At 36.6% G+C, this 24,206-nt stretch overlaps 1 protein-coding gene and 2 long non-coding RNA genes across 3 annotated transcripts in view; all 3 read right to left on the reverse strand.

Annotated features, from left to right (window-relative positions):
- Positions 1-16,863, reverse strand: part of LOC135225424 (uncharacterized) — a 48,023-nt gene extending 31,160 nt beyond the window's left edge. Inside the window, exon 1 of the long non-coding RNA XR_010316949.1 lies at positions 16,726-16,863. This is a non-coding gene — a long non-coding RNA (uncharacterized LOC135225424). The remainder of the gene's footprint in view (positions 1-16,725) is intronic.
- Positions 7,034-9,821, reverse strand: LOC135225623 (uncharacterized). Its single transcript, XR_010317047.1, has 2 exons — positions 9,729-9,821; positions 7,034-8,567 (listed from the first exon to the last, which is right to left on the reverse strand). It is a non-coding gene; the product is annotated as an uncharacterized LOC135225623 (long non-coding RNA).
- Positions 16,864-19,488: 2,625 nt separating the features above from the next.
- LOC135225576 (mucin-2-like) lies at positions 19,489-22,639 on the reverse strand. The gene is made up of 4 exons (XM_064264845.1): positions 22,592-22,639; positions 21,862-21,943; positions 21,634-21,772; positions 19,489-20,764 (listed from the first exon to the last, which is right to left on the reverse strand). Exons 1-4 carry the CDS (start codon positions 22,637-22,639, stop codon positions 19,489-19,491), a joined length of 1,545 nt encoding a protein of 514 aa, XP_064120915.1.
- Between the last annotated feature and the right edge of the window lie 1,567 nt (positions 22,640-24,206).

The raw sequence follows: 24,206 nt of genomic DNA on the forward strand, positions 1-24,206 counted from the left end.
TGAGGGCGTGAATTAGTACGGAAATATTTCATGCAGACTTTATCTACTCTGATAATTAAAGCTGAATTGTTGTAGAATATTGTAATTACTGTCACTGTGGTAGTATTCATGCTTCCTTCTCATATGAGCCACGGCTTTCTGTGCATTATCGTAACCGTGGTGAAGAAAGAGCGTTTGTATGTTTATACTTTTGTAAATATACTGCTAGCTTAGTTCATGGAATGTATTGAGGGTTTAATGCTTTTTATTCAAAAGACCTTGTCTCGTGGCTGCTTGTAAGAGCTCTTAGAACCAGCGCTGACATGTGGACATCTTGTTCTAAAACAGTACTATCAACAGGGCATTACGAATCTGTTCTTTAGCAACTTCGGTACTGTGGAGAGAGACGTACAAAAGCCATAAATATTTTCCTTCAGACTTTAGTTATTGTTGGAATGTTGCTTGTATGAGCCTGAATCACGGAATAAGCGATAAATTGTATGGCTCATTTCATTATTTCAGTGTCATGAGTTTGTTTTGAAATTAATTGTTTAGATGGTAAATTTTTAATACTTAACACTGGAAAACTTAAAGCACACCAAGTTGTGAATATCGTTATTTGAAGCATCCAAAATGTCAAAGGAAATAAAACAAGATGAGCTTTATACGTATATCAAATATTTATGTTGTTCTTTGTATATCAAGATATTCATCAAGACTGCGCATCGTTTTTACCAAAAGTTATCCCCAACATTTTCTATAGATATCTAAATTGTGTCGCTTTTCCATAGTTAAACTCGCTACTAACAGATGTCACTGTTTTGCTGTGACTTCGTTTGTTAGAAATTATGCATTCCTTGGGATTCCTTGTGTGTCTCTCAGCCAATCAGGAGTACTCCTTTACTCCCTCGTTCGAGAAGTGGTGTCCTGGACACCTTTGATTGGTTGGAAGTTGTTGAAGAGCCATTGCTTGGGAAGGTAAGGTATTCGAGAAGCGTCCTTAGTGAGCCTTTTGCCTTTTTGTCTCATTGGATGTGTGTGTTTTAATCAGTGGTTGAAGGTGAAACTAGTTTGCTTCTTAGTGTCCTATTATGAAGGTAAGTGTTGGTGGTGAATGCGCATGAATTAGTATATTTTCCCATTATTTGAGGCAATTAGCGTCTTGAATAACACTTACCGAAGTTCGTTATTGAAGCGTAGTATGTAACAAATTTTCACAGGCGGTAAAGGTGTATGTATGGTAGTATGGCCGCGTTGGACTAGAAGTAATTTCAGTCTGTTACTACACGCTAAAATTCTTCGGTAGGTTTAGTTCGTAAATTACGTGGTCACAAAAGGAGAGGGTGGAGTGGTTGAAACTTGCTCTTAAAATTAAATACAGCTAAAGTTATTTGCCCCATTCACTTATAGGTATGGATGGTGCAGATCGTGGTTAAAATATTTTCGAGTTTTACATGTAGGAACTTTAAAGCAAATGCTCTGTCGGCGTTTGATTTAATTAAGCATACAGAACTTCAGTAGTTGACGTTTCTTGGGGATCTAATATTCAGATATGCGCAGCAAAACTTAAAATGGCACACACACACCACTTTAGTTTAAAAGTATTTTTCATGCCACTTTAGGGGATTTTCCCCAAAATCCTGCAAGTGTTACACGGAGTATTTAATTTTTAGATTTTTGTTAAGCTTCCAACCGAAAAGAAATTACTGGGCATTAACTTTCCAGTGGGTCAATCGATGTCTTAAGGCAGTGGGGTTCAGCTCGACTAGTCCAAATTGTATCTTGCAAAGCAGGGCCGTACCGAGGGCGGGGGTTGGGGGGAGGGGAGGGGCGAGGTCTGACTATCCTTTTCATTGAGCTGTATTATTATTATCGTTAACATAAATTAATCTTATCAATAAAAATGTAGAAATATTCTAGGATTTCAGTGCAGACTTTCAACATTATAAGTAAAATCCTGTTAACTCAAGTCGGTACTTGGAATAACATCTAATCGGATAGAAAGGCATAGACCGCATACCCAATTTTTCTTAATATAACTAAAATAACATTTTAAAGTATTCCATCTTGTATATACCTATATATGCAGTGCATAGAAAAAGTCCAGTTTTGGGAAAAACGACCCCCCCTCCCAAAGAAAACAGGTACGGGCCTGCAGAGAGTTTTACTTGGGTATCCGGATGGTGATTTGTCTTTTTTGGCGGTAAAAATTTAAACGTGTAAAGTTATTGCTATTTTTTTCTTAAGAAGAATGGGGAAATTACTGAAAACTTGAGGTAGTACTGTTAAGCAGCTTTGAAGCCGTAATTTACACATGACCAAACTAGACTTCGTGCCAACCCTCCACCCGCAACCGCCTCACACCTCGTCATTCAAAACTCCCTCCACTCAAAGCTAAATTTTTACTGGAATGCTTTTTTTTTTCTTCGGTAAACTGTGCGGACTAGTTTTAAGTGAACAAGAATTTTCTTATTTGACCTAAAAGTGAACAAGAATCTTCATATTTGACTTAAGTGTAACCTTAATTGCGTGAATGACTCGACCTTAGTGCGTGACGAGACAAAACGGTAGATCTAGGGTACCTATCCGCGGCGGCCCAGACTATGGCAGTTGCGGTTTTTCTATGCAGTTTTACCTACTGAACAAGAATTTTAAGTAATATTTATTCGGATGACTGTAATTAACCCCCAGGGGCCAGTACTAAAGGTAATACTTCAGAAGCACTCCGCACTGGATATTAAAATAATCACCTACATGGAAAGAGCATGTGAAAAGAAATATAAAAAGTAGTCATTAATGAGAGATTGAATGGGGTGGAATTAAGAGCGATAAGTTTTTACCTAGAATTTTTCCTAAGTCGGGAGAGGTGTTTCCTCTACGGTAATGTTTACTTTTAATGAGCCCTCTAACTTACTTTCTTACGCAAACAAAAGCAGTTCCAGTTACTCATTATCGGCTGAGGGGTGTGACATCGTTATGACGTCATGGGTTTCATAACCAATTACGAACGACTTTAGTCGAAAACTAAGTTTCACTAGCATTTCAGCAGAGTAATAAAGCTACCTGTCCAGTGTCCACTGGTATCCTTGTTTGACTGAATACGAAGAATAATGAAGCAACACTGGCATTTTGTCTTCCTGTAGCTATGGCAGAGGCAGTGGCTGGCCTTTCTGGCATTAATTTTGACAGAGACCTTAGATTTCCTACCGATTGGTTGCAGTGCAATGTGGGTTACGGTGAATTTTATCATTATTTGTCTAGTGGTGGTAAAGAAGTTGATTGAATATGCTCAAGACATAATTTAATTCTAAAGCAAAAAAACTGCGAGTGTTGTGGAGCTATTTGTTGGATCGACTACAACAGGAACGCCTTTAGGTGTGATCCGCCACGGTAAGTAGCCTTACTGTAACCCCTGTGGCTAGCGCGCGCAGCGCAACATTACCTCTTGCCGTACATGCCGTGCTTGCCAAGAATCTTTAAATATGCGGATAAGGCGCGAAGCGCCGTTCCGCTACGGCCTTACTGACAGCACTCATAAATCGATCGTCGCTGATATGTAGTCGCTCCCTACTTTGTTTGTTGTTGCTTTGGTATCGCCGCCATATTGGTTTTGGTGTTCTTCCGCCGATTTCGGTCGGCGGTCACATCACCATGTTTAGTACTGGCCCTTGGGGGTTAATTACAGTCGTCCGAATAAATATTACTTTAAATTCTTGTTCAGTGGGTAAAATAACATAGGAAAATGTCAATTGCCATAGTCTAGGCCACCGCGGATTGCTTCTGTAGAAATACCGTTTCAGCTTTAACAATAAAAACCTTGATGAGTTCTCTTACCTCGTCTGCGTCTCCCAACTTTAGGAATAAACATAACTTAGTTTCCAATATAAAAATGTTCATATAAACACTTATTTACACGCTGCATCCACATTTCAGTGTTCGCTGGTAGAAGTTTACCGGCAATGAACAGGGACACCGACATGTCCGGAATATATGGTTGCAACGTACATAGTGGGTTTTATGAGCCTTGATCTTCATCGTATGTTGTTGAATTACAGTAAAAAGTCTTTCATAAACTAGTTTGTTTGTCATAGTACTATATAGTTTACAGTTTAATCGTGTAAACGTAAGTGCTGAGGCTCGAGTTGAAGAAATTGCCTAGCAGTTTTTCTTACAAATGAAGATTTTGAGAAGTCTAGTATTCAGCAAGTGCGTACTAAGGTGACCCAAAATGGCTGATTTGCAGCAGTGTTGGCTGCCATATACACCAAATTCCACAAAGTTTGTTTGTTCGCTCTCCACAATGATAGTTTTCATTGAAGTTGTACAGATTAAAATATGATATTGTATAGGTATAAGTTTTGTAAATGATTGCTACACTGAATGTGGAGCGTTACTGTCGCTGGATACAGACAAATACTAAGCAACTTTCCATTAATTTTACAAATGGGAATTAGGGTATTTTTGTTTTCAAGTTGCATGGAACCAGTGGTTATTCAGCAACGGGACCAAAGGCTTTACGTGACTTCCGAACCACGTCGAGTGTGAACTTCTATCACCAGAAATACATCTCTACCCCTCAGTGGAATGACCGAGAATCGAACTCGCGGCCACCCAGGTGGCAGGCTAAGACCATACCAATCACGCCACTGAGGCGCTGAATTAGGGTATGATTAAAAGGCTTGGTTTTGAAGTCCATTCTAAAGTTTTTGCATTATTTTTACAAATTTGCAGTTAGTCCAGAGGTCTATGGTTTTATTTAAAACCAGTGAAATTTTCACGGTCGGTTCTTTATATTTAGCGAAAGTTCCTTTAGCTTAGCAGGGACAGCAATCAGCAAGGAAACTCAAAGCTTTATCTTGATTATGAGCAAAGCATAAGAGCTAATTAAGTCAGTTTTTTTTATTAGTTTGTTATTTATAAGCAGCCAAAGAATCTAGAGTAGCTTAATGAAAATATTCAAAGGTTTTGATATATAATAAAACACCGGTTGCTCAAACACATTGCTTTTACTGATATCTGTGCCAACCTTACGACTACACATATAAGTCAAGGTACTGATAAGCGTGGTTTCATAGTATAAAGTTTAATGCTACTCATTTTGCTAGTTTTAATCTTAGCCGCTACTCAAATGTGGAAGAGTTCTCCAAGTACAGTTGCAGAATATTCTGGTCTGTTGGAATGTTTAAGCGGGGGTGTTTCTGCGGGTGCTTTCCGAATTCTTGTGCGTCTCTAATCCCTTATTTTTATCACTTTGTAGGAATTCTAAAATGCCTCTCCCTGTAGACGGATTTCCTTCTCTACCCTTCTTGGCCAGAGATAAATCCGTCGAGTCTGTAGATTGTCCACGAGGGTTTTCAGCTGATGATGTGCAGGAGAAATATTCTTGTGTGAATGTATTTTCATTACATAAAGTAAAAGTTTCATTAACAGACTGAAACCTTCAACCTTCAAAATGAAAAACTAATTTTTTCAGGAAAATGGTTTGCGAGGAATATTCCAAAATGAAGTTATCAAAGATAAGTTACTATAGTGTCTGGGGAACAAAGTGGCTGAAATAAACCAACGACCGTCTTTATAGGAAGATACTAACGAGAAGTTCTGAGAAAGCAAGTGGCAACAAGATTAACCTGTGTAGATTTGGTGAATATATAAAAAGAACTAGGTACCTAATGTGATAAAGGACAGGTTAAACCCTATCAAATTTTTTTTTTTTTTTTTGTGGGGTGGGGTGTGGGTTAAGTTTTCCTTATATGAGCTTTAACTTAATTGCTTCGTTTTTTTTTCTTTAAGTTACTAAAGTAAGAAATCTTGACTCCTATAGAATGGCAGTAAGTAATCGTGTAACTAATTTTTTTTATAATATAAAAAAACTCATACGAATTGCTTTCAATTAATCATTTTCAATAAATCTGTTGGTTTAAAGGACTGGGTTGCTTTTTTTCTCTTCTCAGAAATAGATGGAGGGAACAGTAGCTGACTGCTATCAGCGGATTTTCAAATAATTCTGGATTGTTAACTTCGGTTAAAATGTTAGTATTAATGCTTGAATGTTGGGGTAAACGATAAAAGTTGGCAACGACCAGTATTTAAGGTTCTATCCAGGCTTTGGTATTCAATAAACGTTTTTAGTGAAAGGCTACATGCATATGGTTTAAGACCAAACATCCAGTGTAAAATTTACTTAAGTATATTTTTCTTCAGACCTAAAATGTTGTAATTTAACTTTTAGACAGATGCTCGTAAATCCTTGTATGAAGCGGGCGTTAAACGTTCAAGCAATTTAAGTTAAACCAAAATTTTAATAACTTAGTTCTTGCAGATGGAAAATGCTCCTAAAGGCCTGTCCACACGACCGGGCCTGATCGGCGTGCTCCAGGGCTGACGGGCAAATTCTGGCGGACTTATCCGTGAATGTTGTCCACACGGGTGAGGCGATGTAGAGATGGGCGTGCCCGACGATGCCAGTAGTGTGTTCAGTGCGGTACGATAAACATGGTGCCTACCGCAAAGAAGATAGTGCAGCATGATAATTGCTGTGTGTGTGATGAAAAAGAAGAAAATATGGTGCAAAGAATGGCTCAGTAAAATAAATGTATATGGTGAACGTACGTCTGCCAGGGTCGAAGCTCAAGCCATCGGCCACCACCATGGTGATTTTGCTACAAGACCCATCGGGCAATTTGACGGTTTGCCCATCAAGTGTGCCTGTTAGAGGGGAAGTCCGCCGATCAGGCCCGATCGTGTGGATAGGCCTTAACCCGTCTATAGTATGAACAAGCGAACTAATTCTGTTGCCTCGGCGGGAGACATTACGCTTTTAGTGAAGCGAGAAGCAACTACACTTTAATGAAGACTAGATTCTTGGAAGCATAAATAGATACCATGGATTAAGACAAATATTAAATAACAGTATTTGCAGGGGATAGTGTCAACCGGAAAGGAAAGAGGATCAGACACATTCGAAATACAAAAACCAGATACTCTATTTTTGAGATTTTATGATGTACATTTTCAGTTTTAGTAACCTGTTATATGATGTTGAAAAATGGACAAAATTATTTGGAATTTTATTTTTATTTTTTAGACTGGATACTATTAAACTGATAGTTGAAGGGTCCAAGTTACTCAATTGAGTCAGTGGCAGTAATTGATGAGTCCAGTTGCTAATTTAAGACCTTAATTGATATTAATTGTGGCCTTAATCTCTAGTCCGTTCTGGCCGTAATTAATCTCTTAAAGCAATTGTTCACTAGTACTTCATTCTTGATATGTATTTGGAAGTTGTGACAATCCAATCCATTTTGTTGTTGTTCTAGCTTGGACTGTTTTATGACTGACACCTGAATGCAACATTTAATCAGTGTTTACTAAACCCGAGGTTGTAAATTAACAATATTCTATGTTGCAGGTGTGAGGTCTGATACACTTGTGTAAAGCAGCTGAGAAGGAAGCTTTAAATTTATACCTGGGGAATTAGTCATCGAAAAAAGTAAGCTCGGTCGTTAACCAAACACCAGAGCTTCATTGATTTCGTCCCTCGGTTTCATATCTCCTGAATTTCTTCATCTTGTCCAAGGAAGGAACAATAGCAAAGGCTGAGAAGGTTTTTCGTTCCCCTTGGTTTCAAGAAAGTGGGAAAGAGCAAGTTGATCATCATTGACGCTTCAAGACGCAAACACTGATTTCTTCCGGTTAATTTCTTATCTCCTGAATTCTTTCACCTGGACTATGATTTCTTCCGGTTTATTTCTTATCTCCTGAATTCCTTCACCTGGACTAAGCATTTCTTCGCATTTCTACTGTCCTTCCTAACTGCACTGCAGATAAAATGCTTGAAGACTCAAGTTACTAGAAAACTTCGTATTAAGAAACTTAAGTAAGAAGTGAAACATTCTCCAAAACGTCTTTAGGCTTCTTTCAACTGTGCTATTGAAGGCATTTCTTCGTATTCCTACTTCCTTGGTCATGGGGAAAATACGAAAACCAAGTGATAAAAATTTATATCTAAACCCTATGTCCAAAAGTCCTGATAAAAATTTTAAGATTATTAAAACTTAACTTCTCCATTCCATTATCTAAGAAGTTACAATATAACTAATACTTATAATTACTTTTATTTGGGAGAGAAATTAAATAAAAACTATCAAAACATTCTAATTTCATGCCCTTTTCATTAAATACTGCTATTGAGTTTTCCTCGGTTGATACTGTTTGTCTGCTTCATTGTCTTCTTACTGCTTTCCTGTCATAGCAACCAAGGAGAGATTTTATCTTTCGTGTTCCTTTGTGTATTATCCTTTTCTCCTGTTAAGGCTCTTTTCTCCTGTTTAAATAATCTGCTTGCTTCTTATCTGACGCCCTACTTCGTGTTCTACTTGTAACCAAAGATCACACGCACTTTCTGTAGACAAGATTACTTTGTCACAGCAGGTGATAGCGTAAATTGTCTTGACACCAAATAGTTTTACACCAGAGTAAATTGTTCTGCCTTGACACATCTTCGTTTGACATTGCCGTGCGCGACTTCTTTTATAACAAACCTTTCTGCAGCCTTCCCTCTTTGAAATACGCGGCAACTGCCAGCAAACCTGAAAAAATTTGTTACAATTATTTCTGGTACTAAAGGCAGATTGTTTGTGTACAATTATTTCTGGTACTAAAGGCCGATTGCTTATGTGGAGTTTTTACTTTACGTTGCATGGAACCATTGGTTATTGACCAACTGGACCAACGACTTCACGCGACTTTCGAACCACGTCGAGAGTGAACTTCTACTCTACCCCTCAGTGGAGTGCCCGAGAATCTAACTCGCAGTCACCGCAGTGGCGGGCCAAGACCATACCGACCACGCCACCGAGGCGCTGAAGTCACATTGTAATTTAATTTAATTTTCAAGCCTTTCAGAAAATACTAATTCAAACTTCATTCCTAAACTTTTTAGAACACTAGTCTTAATACTTTGTCCTAAAGTTTTTATAACACTTAGTCTTAATACTTTAACACTGCCTTAATACTTTAACACTGCTTTTCTTTAGTTAAATTATCGCACAAGAGCTGTGCTAAAACAATAAAAATTAACTTTTTTCATTAACTACTACTGCGTAAAAATACCTCGGTAACGGTTTTCCATTGCTACAAAGTCAAATATACTCTAGTGCGTATGAATTACATTAATCCTTGAGCTGTATTTATTAATGTTAATCTAGATTAAAGTTACCTTCCGAAAATAAACTTACGCAAGAACTCCTAAACTAGGATAGATTTAATTTAACCAAAACTAACTGAACTAATATTAACTTCAGCAAAAACTCCTGAACTAGTAGATGTATAATTTCAGCAAAAATTCCTGAACTAGTTATATATAATTTCAGCAAATATTTCTAACTAGTAGATACACAATTTCTGCAAAACTTCCTGAACTAATATATACATAGTTTCAGCTAAAACTTCTGAACTAGTAGATAATCAGCAAAAAATTTACGAACAAGTATAGATACTATATAATTATATCAAAAATTTCTGAACTAGTACACTTGCAATTTTAGCAAAAATTCCTGGCCTAAAGCTGTCTAAAATTCAAGAACCCTAATGAGACAAAAAGTGAACTGATGGCGAGGATCCGGAAACTTATGTCAATGACATATGAATGTTAAACAATTATGAGATTTCCAAAACTATACAGAAAAAACTGCCTCAGTATTCAGTTAAATATCCTTCGTATTCAGTTAAATAAATATTTAAGTTTTTACCTTGATTGATGTACTTTAGGTAAAATAACTGTGGTATGAAGTAGTCTTAACGCTTCACGTATTGTCTTCCGTGTAATGTCCTCAAGTTCGCTCATTACAAACCTGAAACAACAAAAGCCAATTTTATATAACCCACTTCAAAGAAATTAAGGTCATAGTTAAAACGTTCGCCAAAACATTGGGAAATTGTCTACACCCAAAGGTAGGTACTATTAAATGTGTTACCTTTAAAATATGTAATGATTAAAAGTTCACCATACAATGAGATTCATTTTAACAACAAAATTATATAAATACAAAAAATGCAAAAAACGCTAATACTTACCGGGAATGCTAAATGGTGCTTTTAAAGTAACAGCTGGTTAATTCCAGAATTATTCATAGTTTGAAACATGCCCTGCTTTGTAGTCACGCTGCCCTTTACTTGGGCCCCTCCCCTTCTCCGCTGTTGCTTTGCTCTGTACTTAGTGCCTTTGCCTTGCTTTGCTGTTGCTCTGGTCTATACGTACGTTGTGCCATTGGGCCGCTCGCATATTCCTGAAGTCTGGATGGAAATAGACCTCCTCGGATATTAGAACCAACCAGAGCGTGTTTTGGAGCGGTGACGTTGTGAGACTCCGCCCTCCTTAGTGTTACCACCTATAAACTTTTCTTAATTCTTGCAAAAGCCCTAGTTTTGAAAATATTAATCTTATATAATACATTATAACATTGGTAAATATATTAATTATAGATGCATACAGAATATTTGTATCAAGTATGCTGTACCAGTTAGCATTTACGCTGGAGCTTATCATAAAAAGGTACGGAGAGTACGCAAGGTATATGGCACCATTGCTCAATGTAAAAAAAACTGCATGTGCTGTTCCTGTTTGTATGGTGTTTTTACGTTGCATGGAACCAGTGGCTATTCAGCAACGGGACCAACGGCTTTACGTGACTTCCGAACCACGTCGAGAGTGAACTTCTATCACCAGAAATACACATCTCTCACTCCTCAACGGAATGGCCGAGAATCGAACCCGCGACCACCGAGGTGGAACGCTAATACCATACCAACTACGCCGCTGAGGCGCTCTGCTGTTCCTGTTCTGTAACTTCTGTCGAATTGATTGAGTCTGTAGTCTATAGTCCTCCTAGTCGTTGTTTTCGTCGTGTGTTACTTGTACTTAAGTCACTATGGAGTGTACAAGAAATCCCGAGTTGCTAGATTTTGAAGGCAGTGGCTTCCCTAATATTAATTTTGCAGAAAAATGAAGATTTCGTGTGCTTACTAACTAGTGCTAAATCAAGGGAAGATTTCCACAAGTGGAGAGAAATATTCAACATCAAGAATTGTATGTGAAAAATCTTTTGTATATAATAAACTTTTGAATAAAATAATCTTTTGTAAATAATTTGTTTTTTCCTTTATATTCCAAGCTATGCAGTTTATTTTAAAATTTACAATGAAATATCAGCAAAGGAAAGCTTTTTGGTATCCGAGGCTGCAATGGTAATATGTTTAATACAAGCATAGCAAAAATTTTGCAAAGTTTAGGATATCTGCACAATAAAACCTGAGCATGGCCTTGGTTGTAATACACAGCGTAAATTTGTGCTTTATTACATATCTGTGCAAATTGAAAATTTTTTCTGGTATATTTTTCTTTGACTAGAATGAATTTGCTACTCATTTCCGTTGGATATTATTAAAATGCTTTTTTTTATTGCAACAGATTTACCCCAGCAACTAAAATAAAGGTCTATATTTCCTGTCTCACACCATGTATACTTCCGAACATTAATTACCATCCGTATTCTAGCCTAACCTGACTAAATATGTACATTTCAAAAACATTGAGTAAAAACTACAAAACAACAATAGAAAATATACATGTATATAAGCACCAAAGAACAAATCAACTTGCAGAAGACATATATATGATCAACATGGCAAAATTTGTGCATTTTGAGGGGTACAATTATTCCAAATAAAATTCAAAGTAACAAAATTTTTAAACTGTCAGCCTACTTCATGTAATAAATGCCTAATTGTCGAGGCCAATAGGAGTAGTTGAGTCATTTTTTCAATGGGTGAAGTATTACGTAACGAAACAGCCGATTGCCAGGGGATCATAGTCCTCTTGTCGAGGCCAATATAAGCAGTTAAGTCATTTAGCAACGAGTGAAGTATTACGTAACGAAACAGCTGATTGACATGGGATCATAGCCCTTCTGGTGTTTCATTGAGCAATGTTGCCAGCCAGATGCCTTGCGTATCTCTGTACTTTTTTGTAATAATTATATTTGCCAATATTATAACCTCTCACAAGATTATATTCTCAAAACTGGTGCTTCTGCATGAATTATTATGTAATGAAGCGGCTGATTGTCATGGGCATGGCTTTCTGGGTGTTTCATTGAGCAATGGTCCCATATGCCTTGCATATCTCAGTAACTTATGATGCATAAGCGATAGCGTAAATATTAGCTAGTACAACATAGTTTATACATATTTTCTGTATACATCTACAATAACTATATTTACCAATATTAAACCTATCATATAAGATAAGATTAATATAACGTGCTTCTGCAAGAATTAAGAAAAACTTATACGTGGTAGCGCTAGAAGGGCGGAGTCTCACGACGTCACCGCTACAAATCACGCTCTGATTGGTTCTAATATTCGAGGGGGTCTATTTCCATCCAGACTTCAGGAATATGCGGCCCGCTCTGCTGTCGCTTTGCTCTATACGTACGTTGTGCCTCTGCCCTGCTCTAAATGTCGTTTGCTCTATACGTACTTGTCGGTTTATTATGCACCTTGTGCATGTACCCTGCTCTGCCTCTAGATCGAGTGAACTAAATCCAAATGTTTACCTTGACAATTGTACTCAAGGTATAATAGATGTGGCACGAAGTATTCCCTTTACTTCAAATTGAAGTGTAACCTGACACCTGAAAGATGTATCTTCAATTAGAATCTAGTACAGTTAGAGTTGCAAAAGTCTTATAGTAAAAGTATCTCCAAAATACTACGTAGTTTTTGTCTACACACGAAAATGCTATGAAAGATCTTTTAAATATACGGATTACAGCTTAATATCCTTCACAATTCACTGGAAAATAAAGATTTTAAAATTAAAGTTGGCAAACAAAAACCCCCATTAAGAACATTTGAAAGGATTTCCTAAATTCACAGCAGGTTAATTCCAGAACTACCCGGATTTAAAACTTGCACTTGCATTTCAACTACTTCATAGTTCTTATTAGTACTACGTATATGTATTGCGTTTCAACGATTTCAGTTATTAGTACTATAAACTGGACTCCTTCCACACTAAAAATTCATTAACTGATCGAATTCCCACAGTGAAAAGTAAGAAACCAACAACAGATCGCAAACAAAATCCCCGCAAACTAAATAAAGTAAGAATCATTAAAAAAATAAAAACTTCCAAATATTAACATTTAAACTTTACTAAAGCCCACACTAAACAGCAATAAAAAAGTTAATTCCTTTTTAGGCCATATATTAAATTTAATTAAAAACTAGCCTTAAAAAGTATTCCACAGCCAAATTTAATTAAATTTCACCTCGTTATCTGCATAATTGCAGCACTCAATTTTAATTATTTGAATCCCTTTGAGGAAGTAATGTTCCGCACTCAGTACAGAAGCCATGTTTCAGTTTAATAACATACGCCATGGATCTTGACTTCCCTGCAAATTTTAGGGAAATAATTACACTAAAATGCATCGAATAAAGTTCTAAGTTATCCTAAAAAAATTAGATAACACAATCAGTAAAACAAAACTTTAAAATAATTAACTTTCCTCACAAAACTCTGACAAACTTATGACAAGACTCATCCTAAAGCCCACAAGTGTAGTGAAGTTTGGGTTGCAGTATAAGTCCTGGGCCGAATTGGTACTTTGCCTTGCCTTAAATTCACTTTTAAATTTCTACAAAAGCTTGTAAATTTGGACTTTCTCCAATTTCACTGCTCTACGAGGAACAAGGCTTTCATATGATAAGAGGCCATAATACAGTAAACTACTCGTTATCAACTATGGATACAAAAATTCATTACAAATGGCAAGACTAACACTTACACAAGGGATAAAGCTATAGCAATGAAAACGACTAGTCAAGTTTTAGTTTACATCATTTCCTTGCTAAAAAAATCAATTTAGTTCAACGTCACTTTCACTTTGAAAGCTATAGGAAGCTATGAATCACACAGAACACCCTATCATGCTAACGTCGTCAGTACACTGCAGTGTATACTGTTACAGTATACAATACTAACCATGAGCATTTTCATCTAAGACAAATTTTTGGGTAGTTCTACAGAAAGGCAACTCTGGATGCAGTGTCAAGTACTAGCCCCTCGGGATGAACCTAAAAACAAAATGCAATATTCTCAAAATACCTATTCTCAGTTATTCACGTACTTTTTTATAAACTTATTATATTGTTAAACTTTTAATAAACTAAATTTGTTACTCTGTAAATTACCGAAATTAGCTAAGCCCGCCGAGGTCAAAACCTTAGTATAAATTTTACTAAGCAAGTTGTTTCTCTTACCCAACTCTTAAAACTATTCACAAAATAGTCACAAAATCCGGGATAAAATTCTACCAGTAGAAAACCTTCTGGTTAGTCAGAGTTTCAAGATTGTTAAACTGCTAACTTCAAGTATCAATAATGCGTAGAGCAATAATGCGTAGAGCAATCAAGCTGGTATGAAATCTTCCATACATTTTTAAGTGTATTTTCCTGACCAGTTAAATGAAACCAATATCTAGAATAGATGGCATCCGATCTAAACAAAAGTCATGCTATTTTACCATAAAAGGCAAAACTGCTAATGCACATTCTTTCTGAACTTTAAATTTAGCCTGTAAAGTAACTAGCACGAAACCAGTGCCGTAACTAACCACTGCAACAAAATCTTAAAATACCGAACTTAATGCAAATGGAGCTCATTCAGAACAATTTAAACAGAAAATCAGTAAGTTGCAAAAATGGATATATTCACTACTTACAGCAAATGTCGTCCCATCCAGTACATTTGTCACGAAAAAAAAAGGTAATTTTCCATGATCCTACACACAAAAACAAAAAAAAAAAAAAAAAACAAAAAACAAAAAAATTCCAGGACCACGAAACCTCATCCTCGATTCACTTTCGAAAACTTAAGACTGGTTCCTTGCTCAAGTTACAAAACCTATATTTTTGCGATATCTAGCACTCAAAAAGATTTTTAAATTAAAAATCTAAACTGAAACCACCTGCATAACTAATTTGTTACCTTAAGAATATGAGTAACACTAGATAACTACACGCTTGCATACACGAAGTGCGATTGCGAAAATCTCCGCTCACAAGAAAACCACAAATCATGGGTAAATTGAGAGAGAGAGAGAGAGAGAGAGAGAGAGAGAGAGAGAGAGAGAGAGAGAGAGAGAGAGAAACGCGTCGTAGTACCTACTATGAGATTCAGGGCCTCTGTAACACGGTTTTTTGGACTTTGCTCCTTGTCAAAGCATCGGATGTAGCTGAAAGTTGACATATGTATATTTTACAACCCCACACAAATTTTTTTCAGCATTATCAATAACCTAAACCCGATAGTTTTAATTTTTATAGAGTAAAAATTATCTAGCCGACGCCATGGCCAATGATTACGAGACCAACAGTCGAAAAACATTCATTACGTAAGCAAAGTAATAAACACCTTTTTACGAACCTGTTGACGCCGCCCATCCACTAGTACATGAACCCATTCACCTTGTTCCATCGGCTCTGAAACCCAAAGACTTTATGAACTGTCGGAACGATACCATAGATGTGGGGGGGGGGTATCTGTGCTAGCGTAGTATACTACTGTAAGCAGTAGTGCCCGCAACAGTATACGCAGTAATAGACATGACTTAAACGTGTAGGCCAACTGCTGGGATCCTTGAGGATCATTTAGCTCTTCTTACAACTACTCGAGAAATGAGTTTTTATAGCCAGAAGTTAAATTTTCTAATCCAACAATGCCCATGATAGCCTTCAGTGTTATCCTGAATTATAAAGAGGCCAAAGTGGGTGGAGCCTCATGAAGTCATCATTCTGACGATAATTATTGGTGAAGATTTAAAGCCAAAATATAGTACCGGCTATCTTATTTCGGTAAATAGGTAGATAGCCAATAAATAAAAATTGCATGACATTGGATATAGAAGTTATCAACAAGCTTGTCTACTATGTTTTTGTTTTTGAAAATTACCATCTATTCCCTACATCTTGTCAGTCTGATTGTGACCTATAAAGCAGACTGTAATTTCTTAGGAAACTTATTTTGGGAGTTAGACTAATAATCGAAGTGTTTTTTGCAATTAACATATTTTGTTGGTTTGTTCATTATGACAATTATCAGTGGAGAGGTTCAGAATTCATAAAGGTGTGCTGCTTTGCTTTTATTTAAATTTGTTTGTCATGGTTGCCAGAGGTATAGCCTTTGTTACGTATAGCCAATCATCCATCGAGAAAGAGGGAAGAAATGCTGTCATAAGTTACGTAACGAGTGCGTTCGAAACCTTTTCTCCGAGTAAGTTGGCCCGTCTTCAAAAAGTGTCACTTTTACATTGTAAGTACCAAATTTATTCAACCTACGTAATGCTGAATAAGTCAAAATTTATGTGTAAATATAATGTGTATTCTGAATAAGCGTTATATCTATGAAATGCATAGATAAAAAGTTATTGCGAAAAAACCGTGTTACAGAGGCCCTGAATCAAATAGTAAATTTAAATTAATGAAAATGAAAAATCTGCGGAAAGGAATCTTTCATGCAATGGCGTACAGCAAAACTTAAAAGTTGTGCCAGCTACAAGGTATCCTCGAGTAAGGTGATACCGTCGGAAAGTCACCTATTAAAATCTATAAAACAGCACAAATACCTTAAATCCAAATACGGAGAGCCATACCGTAACCATCAACGAAAGACAGTGAACATACCTATCTCAACTCGAAGCACAGCACCAAATTCCCGGACCACAGGACTAACGAAAGAGGAAGCAGTTACTGTCTATAAAACCTAAAACTTTCATGTAAATAATTCACAAACTTGTTACAACCATTCTGCATCATTAGGCAAACTTCTTGCACCCATGACTACAGCGAACTGTTGCCGGGGTGAAGAACTAACAAAAATCAAGGACACGAGAAACTTGAAATATTAGTTACGGAGTCCATGGATGGCTAGTTGCGCCATCTGAATTTAAACTTCATAATTATTTTTACCAAAGAAAGATTTTGTCTCAATCGTAAATCTATTTCCCATTAAATATAGCGAAATGTTATATTTACATTTTATTTCTTATCTCGAGAGCTCCCCGTCCACCATACTCGTAGTGTATTAGTGTCATCGAGGATTTAAATAAATAAACAGCGTAAAAGTAGTAATCATGATGAGTTCTGTAAGCTACATGGATCAATGCATCTTCCTTACTCTGCTATATCGGAAAACCTTCCAGTTTGTTCTATTGCAGTTGGTTTTAAACTAGGGGGGAGGGGGCGGTTGCTCCTCTGTGGAGGAGCCAGCAATTTCCAGGCGAGATTCGAGCCCTAGGGAGAAATTAAAAACTCTTATTATATTCGTTATTCCCTTAACAAGAGTAAGGAACTAATATTGAGAAGTTTATGGGAAAATGCAAAAGTATCGCCTTGTAACGTTAGTTTCCTATAATAGTCTACTATACTGGTTAGACTCGTTGGCTTAACTTATTTTTATTTATTTACTTCCCATCCCTCAAAACCCCACTTATTTTTATTTTTATCTGGTAGGGAATTTTACTCATAGACGCAAGGGGCATGAAGGAAGGAACCGAACTCTTAGCGGGGGTCGGGGGGGGGGCTTGGGGGGGGGGGGGGCAGCAGGGGTAAAAAGTTCAAGAACCACTATTCTATCGCTTGCCATAGTTTGACAAAATCTGCTTTCCCATAAATGTTATTATCCGTTCTGCATAATAGGGTGCAGAATATTATTACGCAAAAACTATAGTACCAACGGATAAGTAAGAAAGCAGAAAAAACTTTGTAAAATGAATTATATGATAATAATGTAAGAGAGAGAGAGAGAGAGAGAGAGAGAGAGAGAGAAATGTTCACACACAGGCCCAAATTTGTATGCAGCATAGCCATTGTTCATGGCTGACCTAAGAGCACATACTCGACGATCGTGTAAATAAGTGACCTAACATCCTGTATCTGGCGATTGTATCAAAAGCTCTGACCTTGAAAAATCCATACTGAATTGCTGCTTGAGATTAAAACCAGCCTTTTGCTGGCACGGGTTCTGACTCCTAATAAGCTGCCCGTAAAACATTTTTTGAAATAATTGTCCACTAAAACTGGCCCGGAGTGCCGTCATTTTCATGAATTATAATCACCTCTCTCCAAGACACTTGTCTTATTCTTACAATAAAGTTGCTTTTGTTTTCTTAATTTTGTGATGTAAATGGGAAAACTTGTTTCACAACACACTAAATGGTAAATTTCAGACTGAAATACAAAAACATGTATTAAAGAAAACGGGTACGTTTATTGAAAAAGAAAATGTATTTCGACGATTTCTATTTTCATGGTAAACTAGTATGAAATATGCATGCCCTTCAAGTTAAGTGGACGTGTAGTTACATTTAATGATCAAGCTATACATATTACTTCTCATGTTGCCATATAACCTTCCTATTAATTTCAGTTAATACAGAAGTGTTTTACCCGGAGAAAAAAGGATTGCGTGACTTTCTTTGACTTTTTATTAATAATTAAATTGATGAAAACGTTAGTGAGATCTGTAATTTCCACTTTTTTTCTACGATAGTTTCTATTGCTACACATTCCGTACAATAGAAACCTATTTCTATCACGTACAAGTAAAGTGGATCGTATTTTTAGTTTTTGCAATGTGGCGTCAGGTCTGGCGTACGAATGTTATATTGATTTTAAATGAAAATTCTCTCTCTCTCTCTCTCTCTCTCTCTCGAGAGAGAGAGAGAGAGAGAGAGAGAGAGAGAGAGAGATACAACAAAGTAGATGCTTGCCTGTTGCCCATTCAAGCTAGTCACAGATTCCAAAGGTATATCTTTAAGTCTCCATTGCCCTCTCATCAAAAATAGATTGCAATTAAGCCATATGAGCTGTGAAATAAATTATATAAAGATAGGCCTAACTATATGAAAAGGAAGTTGGTCATTACTTCTAAGCACTAATTATTCCTTAGAGAAAGGGAGGTTTCATCACTGTTTCATCTTTTGATTGCTGTTCTTCAAGAAACATCCCTGAAAACATATTAAGCCTATACCAACGATTTTCTTTGAACACCAACTACAGGGTTAGTGAAAAAAGTTATCTTGGTAAAAAGAAATTTGAAATAAAACAACCTTTGCATGGCATTATAGTAATGATATCCAATTTCCATAGAAAGATTATACTTCTGCTTCTGATTATACATTTTCATTGGACTTTAATTTTGGCTATAAAGTTCACTTGTCAAATGAACTCATTGGAAGCAATATAATTTTATAATAATGAAAGTTTTGAAAGATCCACAACCAAACCGGCTATCAACTACAATAACAACCTCTTTGAACTTTTATGTAAATCAAATCAGCTTGAACCATGAAGCTGAGAAAATGACATACTCACAACCCTTCGTGGTTTATGAGAAAACAAGAATTTTAATTAAATTCCATTATTTGTCAAAACTATGTGTAATTTTTAAACATTAGAAATGGCTGAAGTGGTGGTAGGCAATGTGGTTGCTGTGATGGGTGTAGACATTATTGAAGAGGAAACAGGTGCAGTGGTTGTTGTGGTAGGTGTGTTTGTTGAAGCTCTGGTAGGTGTAGGTGCAGTGGTTGTTGTAGTTGGTGTGTTTGTTGAAGTACTGGTAGATGTAGTGGTTGTTGTGGTAGGTGTGTTTGTTGAAGTACTGGTAGATGTAGGAGCAGTGGATTTTGTGGTTGGTGTGTTTGTTAAAGTACTGGTAGACATAGTGGTTGGTGTATTTGTTGAAGTACTGGCAGACGTAGTGGTTGTTGTGGTAGGTGTGGTCACTAAAGTAGTGGTAGTGGTAGGCGTAGATGTAGGGGTTGTTGTGGTAAATGTAGATGTAGTGGTTATGGCTGTGGGTGTTGACATTGAGGTAGTGGTAGGTGTGGTAGTTTTTGTGGTACGGGTGGTTGATGAAGTAGTGGTAGGTGTAGCAGTTGCTGAAATAGTGGCAGGTGTAGTGACAGTTGAAGGCATAGTCGTTAGAGTAGTGGGAGAAGCTATGGAAGTAGTGGTAGGTGTAGTGGTTGATGAGGTAGTTGTTATTGCACGTGTAGTTGAAGTAGGTGTCGTTAATGAACTAGTGGCTGTTGCAGAAGGTTTCATTGTTGCAGTGGTGGTAGGTGTGGTAGTAGTTGTCGTAGGTGTGAAAGTAGTGGTAGGCATAGTAGTAGTTATGGTAGATGCTGAAGTAGTGGTAAGTGTAGGAGATGTTGACGTAGTGGCAGGTGTGGTAGTTCTTGAAGTAGTGTTAGGTGTGGTAGTAGTTGTGGTAGTTGATGAGGTACTTGTAGGTGTGATGGTTGTAGTAGGTTTGGCTGTTATTGAAGTAGTGGTAGGCCTATTAGTAGTTGTGGTAAATGAAGTACTGGTAGGTGTATACGTAGTTGAGGTAAACGAAGAAGTGGGCAGAGGCAGAGGAGCAGTTGTGGTAGTTGTTGGAGTGGTAGGCATAGTAGTAGTTGTGGTAGGTGCTGAAGTACTGGTAGGTGTATACGTAGTTGTGGCAGACGATGAAGTAGTCAGAGGCATAGTAATAGTTGTGGTAGTTGTTGAAGTAGTGGTAGGCGTAGTAGTACTGGTAGGCGCAGGCGCAACGCCTGTAGCGGCACAGGTGAATCCCGCGTAGTCCAAATCAGTGGAGAAGAGCGCCGGACGGAATACGACATAAGCCCAGGAGTTCCTCGAGGGGAGTTTCTGGGGACCTTCGGCTCCGCAATAGCTGTCGAAATAAGGAAAGATGTTCAGCTGCCTAATTGCAGGACAGAAGTGTAGGAGTGGAAATAATTTTCAGTTATTCTGCTTAAATGTAGTATTTTATTATTTACGCAAGTATACACACACACACACTCACACACGCGCGCGCGGTAAGTCCTCAAACTTGCTTTATGTGGTGTTGAAATGTTTGGTCTTTGGTACGCAAGTGTACACACAGGGCACAACACCGCCCTACCCCACCCCACACACAAACACATTATATAATATATATATATATATATATATATATATATATATATATATATATATAGTATATATATATATACTACACTCGTATATGATATATAACCCTTCTTTCCTGACATTAGTTGCTTTGGAGAAAGAAATAATTCACTGCAAAATATTTCAGCTGTTTATATTGGAAAATCCACAATTGATTTATACAAATATTGAAAAAAATATAAACAGCCAACAAGAGAAGAACAGTCGACTCAAAAGAAACAAGAGAAGAATATTCGATTTAAAACACAACCTAAACCTCACCTATTTACAGTTGTATAGGAGGACTGAATGTGCAAAGCATCGTTGAAGTAGCTGAGGGGGGGGGGGGGGGGGACACGCATTGCTGGTCTTCCTAATGTCAAAGACTTGGCAGGAGATTTCTACTTGCACGTTTGGTCCCATGGCCTAAAATGAAGAAATACTAATAAGCAAATACAATGCAAGCACAAATCCAAATAACTGATTTTTTAAAAATATAATTGCTATTGCCAGAACGGGACGGATATAATCTTAAAATAAATTATTCACATCGAGTTCTGAAAAGGTTAAAGGAAATAAGAAATATCAGTATATAATTAGAGATATCATTACTATTTCGTCTCACTCACAAAGAAGACCCAGTTGCATTTGTCTCCCGACGTGTATTTCGAAGGGTATTTAGGTGACCTGAAGGTCACGGTTAAGCCAGGGGTCAGCCACACCCACGAGCTGCAAGGAGCAATGTATGGGCCTGCGGAGTAGAAATATTCGGTTAACAGAAAAAATAAGGGATTTATCTACGAATGGATCCACTGATATGAAATGACCCACTGTACTCACCGAGCGAAGTTCGAGGAGGTACGAAAGGTTTGAAGTCATCTTTGTTGAAAGGCAATGGTTGGCTGATCGTTGATGAAAGTACCTGTAAGAAAAAAAAATTTACAGGTAAAGTAAAAAAAGAAAACTGTTAAAGACCTGGGTCTTCTGAATATGTAAATGTGTATGAATGGCGTGAATATAAGTAAATGTGAATTTATATCCAAAAATAAGAGTGTCAAATGAACTCAGTTTTATGTTAAAAATTTGGCTAATTTTCAGCACAGATACGTCTCAAACATGGGCAAGTTATACGATCTGGTGAGTACGGAAGAAGATCGGGAAATCCACAGTCCAAGCAATATAAAAACTTGTATTCTCAATTCGGTCACTTCTATGACTGGACTATCTGAAACTTCTAATGCAATGAAATATAAAAACTTTGTTATCATCATCTCTCTCTCATTCCTTTCAGAAGTTAGTTAACAAACACATTATCACCTCTGATTATTTTCATAATTTTATGTCCTACATTAGTTTATTCCCTCCCTTAATTTATGCTCTTCCTCCCTCGATCTCTTGAACCCAAGATAATCTTTTTGATCATATTTTGATTATAATATGAATTTGCAGTCAAGCGAACGTATATATATATATATATATATATATATATATATATATATATATATATATATATAATATATATATATACAGATATGGATGTATTCATAAATCCTTTCTTTCATACACTCACCCTTGTTGTCAACGTAAACAGTAAACAAATGAAAACTTGGGGTCCCATTTTGAAGAATCTGTAGAGGTGAAAAAGTTGATATTAATTCATCACAAATTTTTAAACAATATCTGTTAAGTTCTTCTTTATTCAACAATGTCTGTTAAATTATTATTTATTTAGCGATATATTTTATGTTCTCTTTTATTTAGCAATATCTATTAAATTCTTTTTATCTGCTTTGCTCAAGTGATGCTACAAACAAAATAATCATGATAATTCATGAAAATAGAATTGTAAATTGCGTAAACTGATTTTCACCAAAATCATTTGGTATATTTTAGTACAATTATCACAGAAGGAGCATAATTATGCAATACCTGTCTAGTGTAACAGTTAAAAGAATCATTTGTTCTGAAATCAGCGTTTACCTCTTGTTAAAGTGTTATATGCGAGTACAGAAAACGATCCTGTAACCAACCCATCCTTTATCTAACTTAATCTTTGTACAAGTGCGTACAGATATAACACAGACTTTATGGCTGTTTATCCTTATCAAGTGTTTGTTTATGACTGGTGAAAATAATAATAATAATAATATAATAATAATAATAATTAATAATAATAATAATAATAATAATAATAATAATTACTACCATTTTTTATGCGGCACTTATTTGCTTATCACATGCATGCTGCAGTTTCCCTTAGTCCATTTTCGATTTTGTCTTAATGAATGAACAATCTTGTTTATAATGAAATATAATATATATATATATATAATAATATATATATATATATATATATATATATATATATATATATAGATATATATATATATATGCATGTGTGCGTGTGTCAGAAGGAGATATTTATGAAAGCAAAAGCCAGTTTATTGTCGCTGTTGTGCTGAATCTCAGAATTAACCAATAAATAGGAGTAATGATTGTAGATAATTCCACGGAGAATATAATTCGTCGCTTACTGTTCGAGAGTTGACAAACCAGCTCATCGAAGACTAAAAACAATTCTTGGAGTGTTAACAACACTGAACGGACGAGCGATCAACATTTGACATTGCTGCATAAAACGAAGGAGATCTTAGAGGTTGATTAATGGTACAGAGAAGACAACTGGATGTGCTTAGCTTGTAGTAGGTGGACTTGCAGCAAGAGACATTAGAGGAAAAGGAAGGGAATACGTTGAAGATCACTGTACTGGTTTTGGGATGAATATTATGTAAAAGGAACAGCTGTATAATACTGGTCTCGTCAACAACCGTTAAAAGCTATTGTCAAAATGTGTCTATTAGTTTTTCCTTTTTATATGCACGACTATGAGAGAGAGAGAGAGCCATACATTTCGCGAGGTGGATTGACTGGTTTGTTTTCATGAAGCTGGCCATATCTTATCACGAGCTCTTGCCTCAGGTGTATAAAGGCAGCCCATGAAAGGCCTAGTACAGACCAACTGAAAAACCTGACCTACCAACCGGGGACTGTTACGTTCATGAGGAAAACACTCTCTTCAGAACAAAACATTGTCGACGATTTTCTCTTCAGAACAAATCGAACGATTTTCTTACCTGGGATTTACTGCAGATCCGTTACCGCTTCTGTCGCTAGTCCTCGGCACT

Source organism: Macrobrachium nipponense, chromosome 13 (genome assembly GCF_015104395.2).
Source record: "Macrobrachium nipponense isolate FS-2020 chromosome 13, ASM1510439v2, whole genome shotgun sequence".
Classification (NCBI taxonomy): domain Eukaryota; kingdom Metazoa; phylum Arthropoda; class Malacostraca; order Decapoda; family Palaemonidae; genus Macrobrachium; species Macrobrachium nipponense.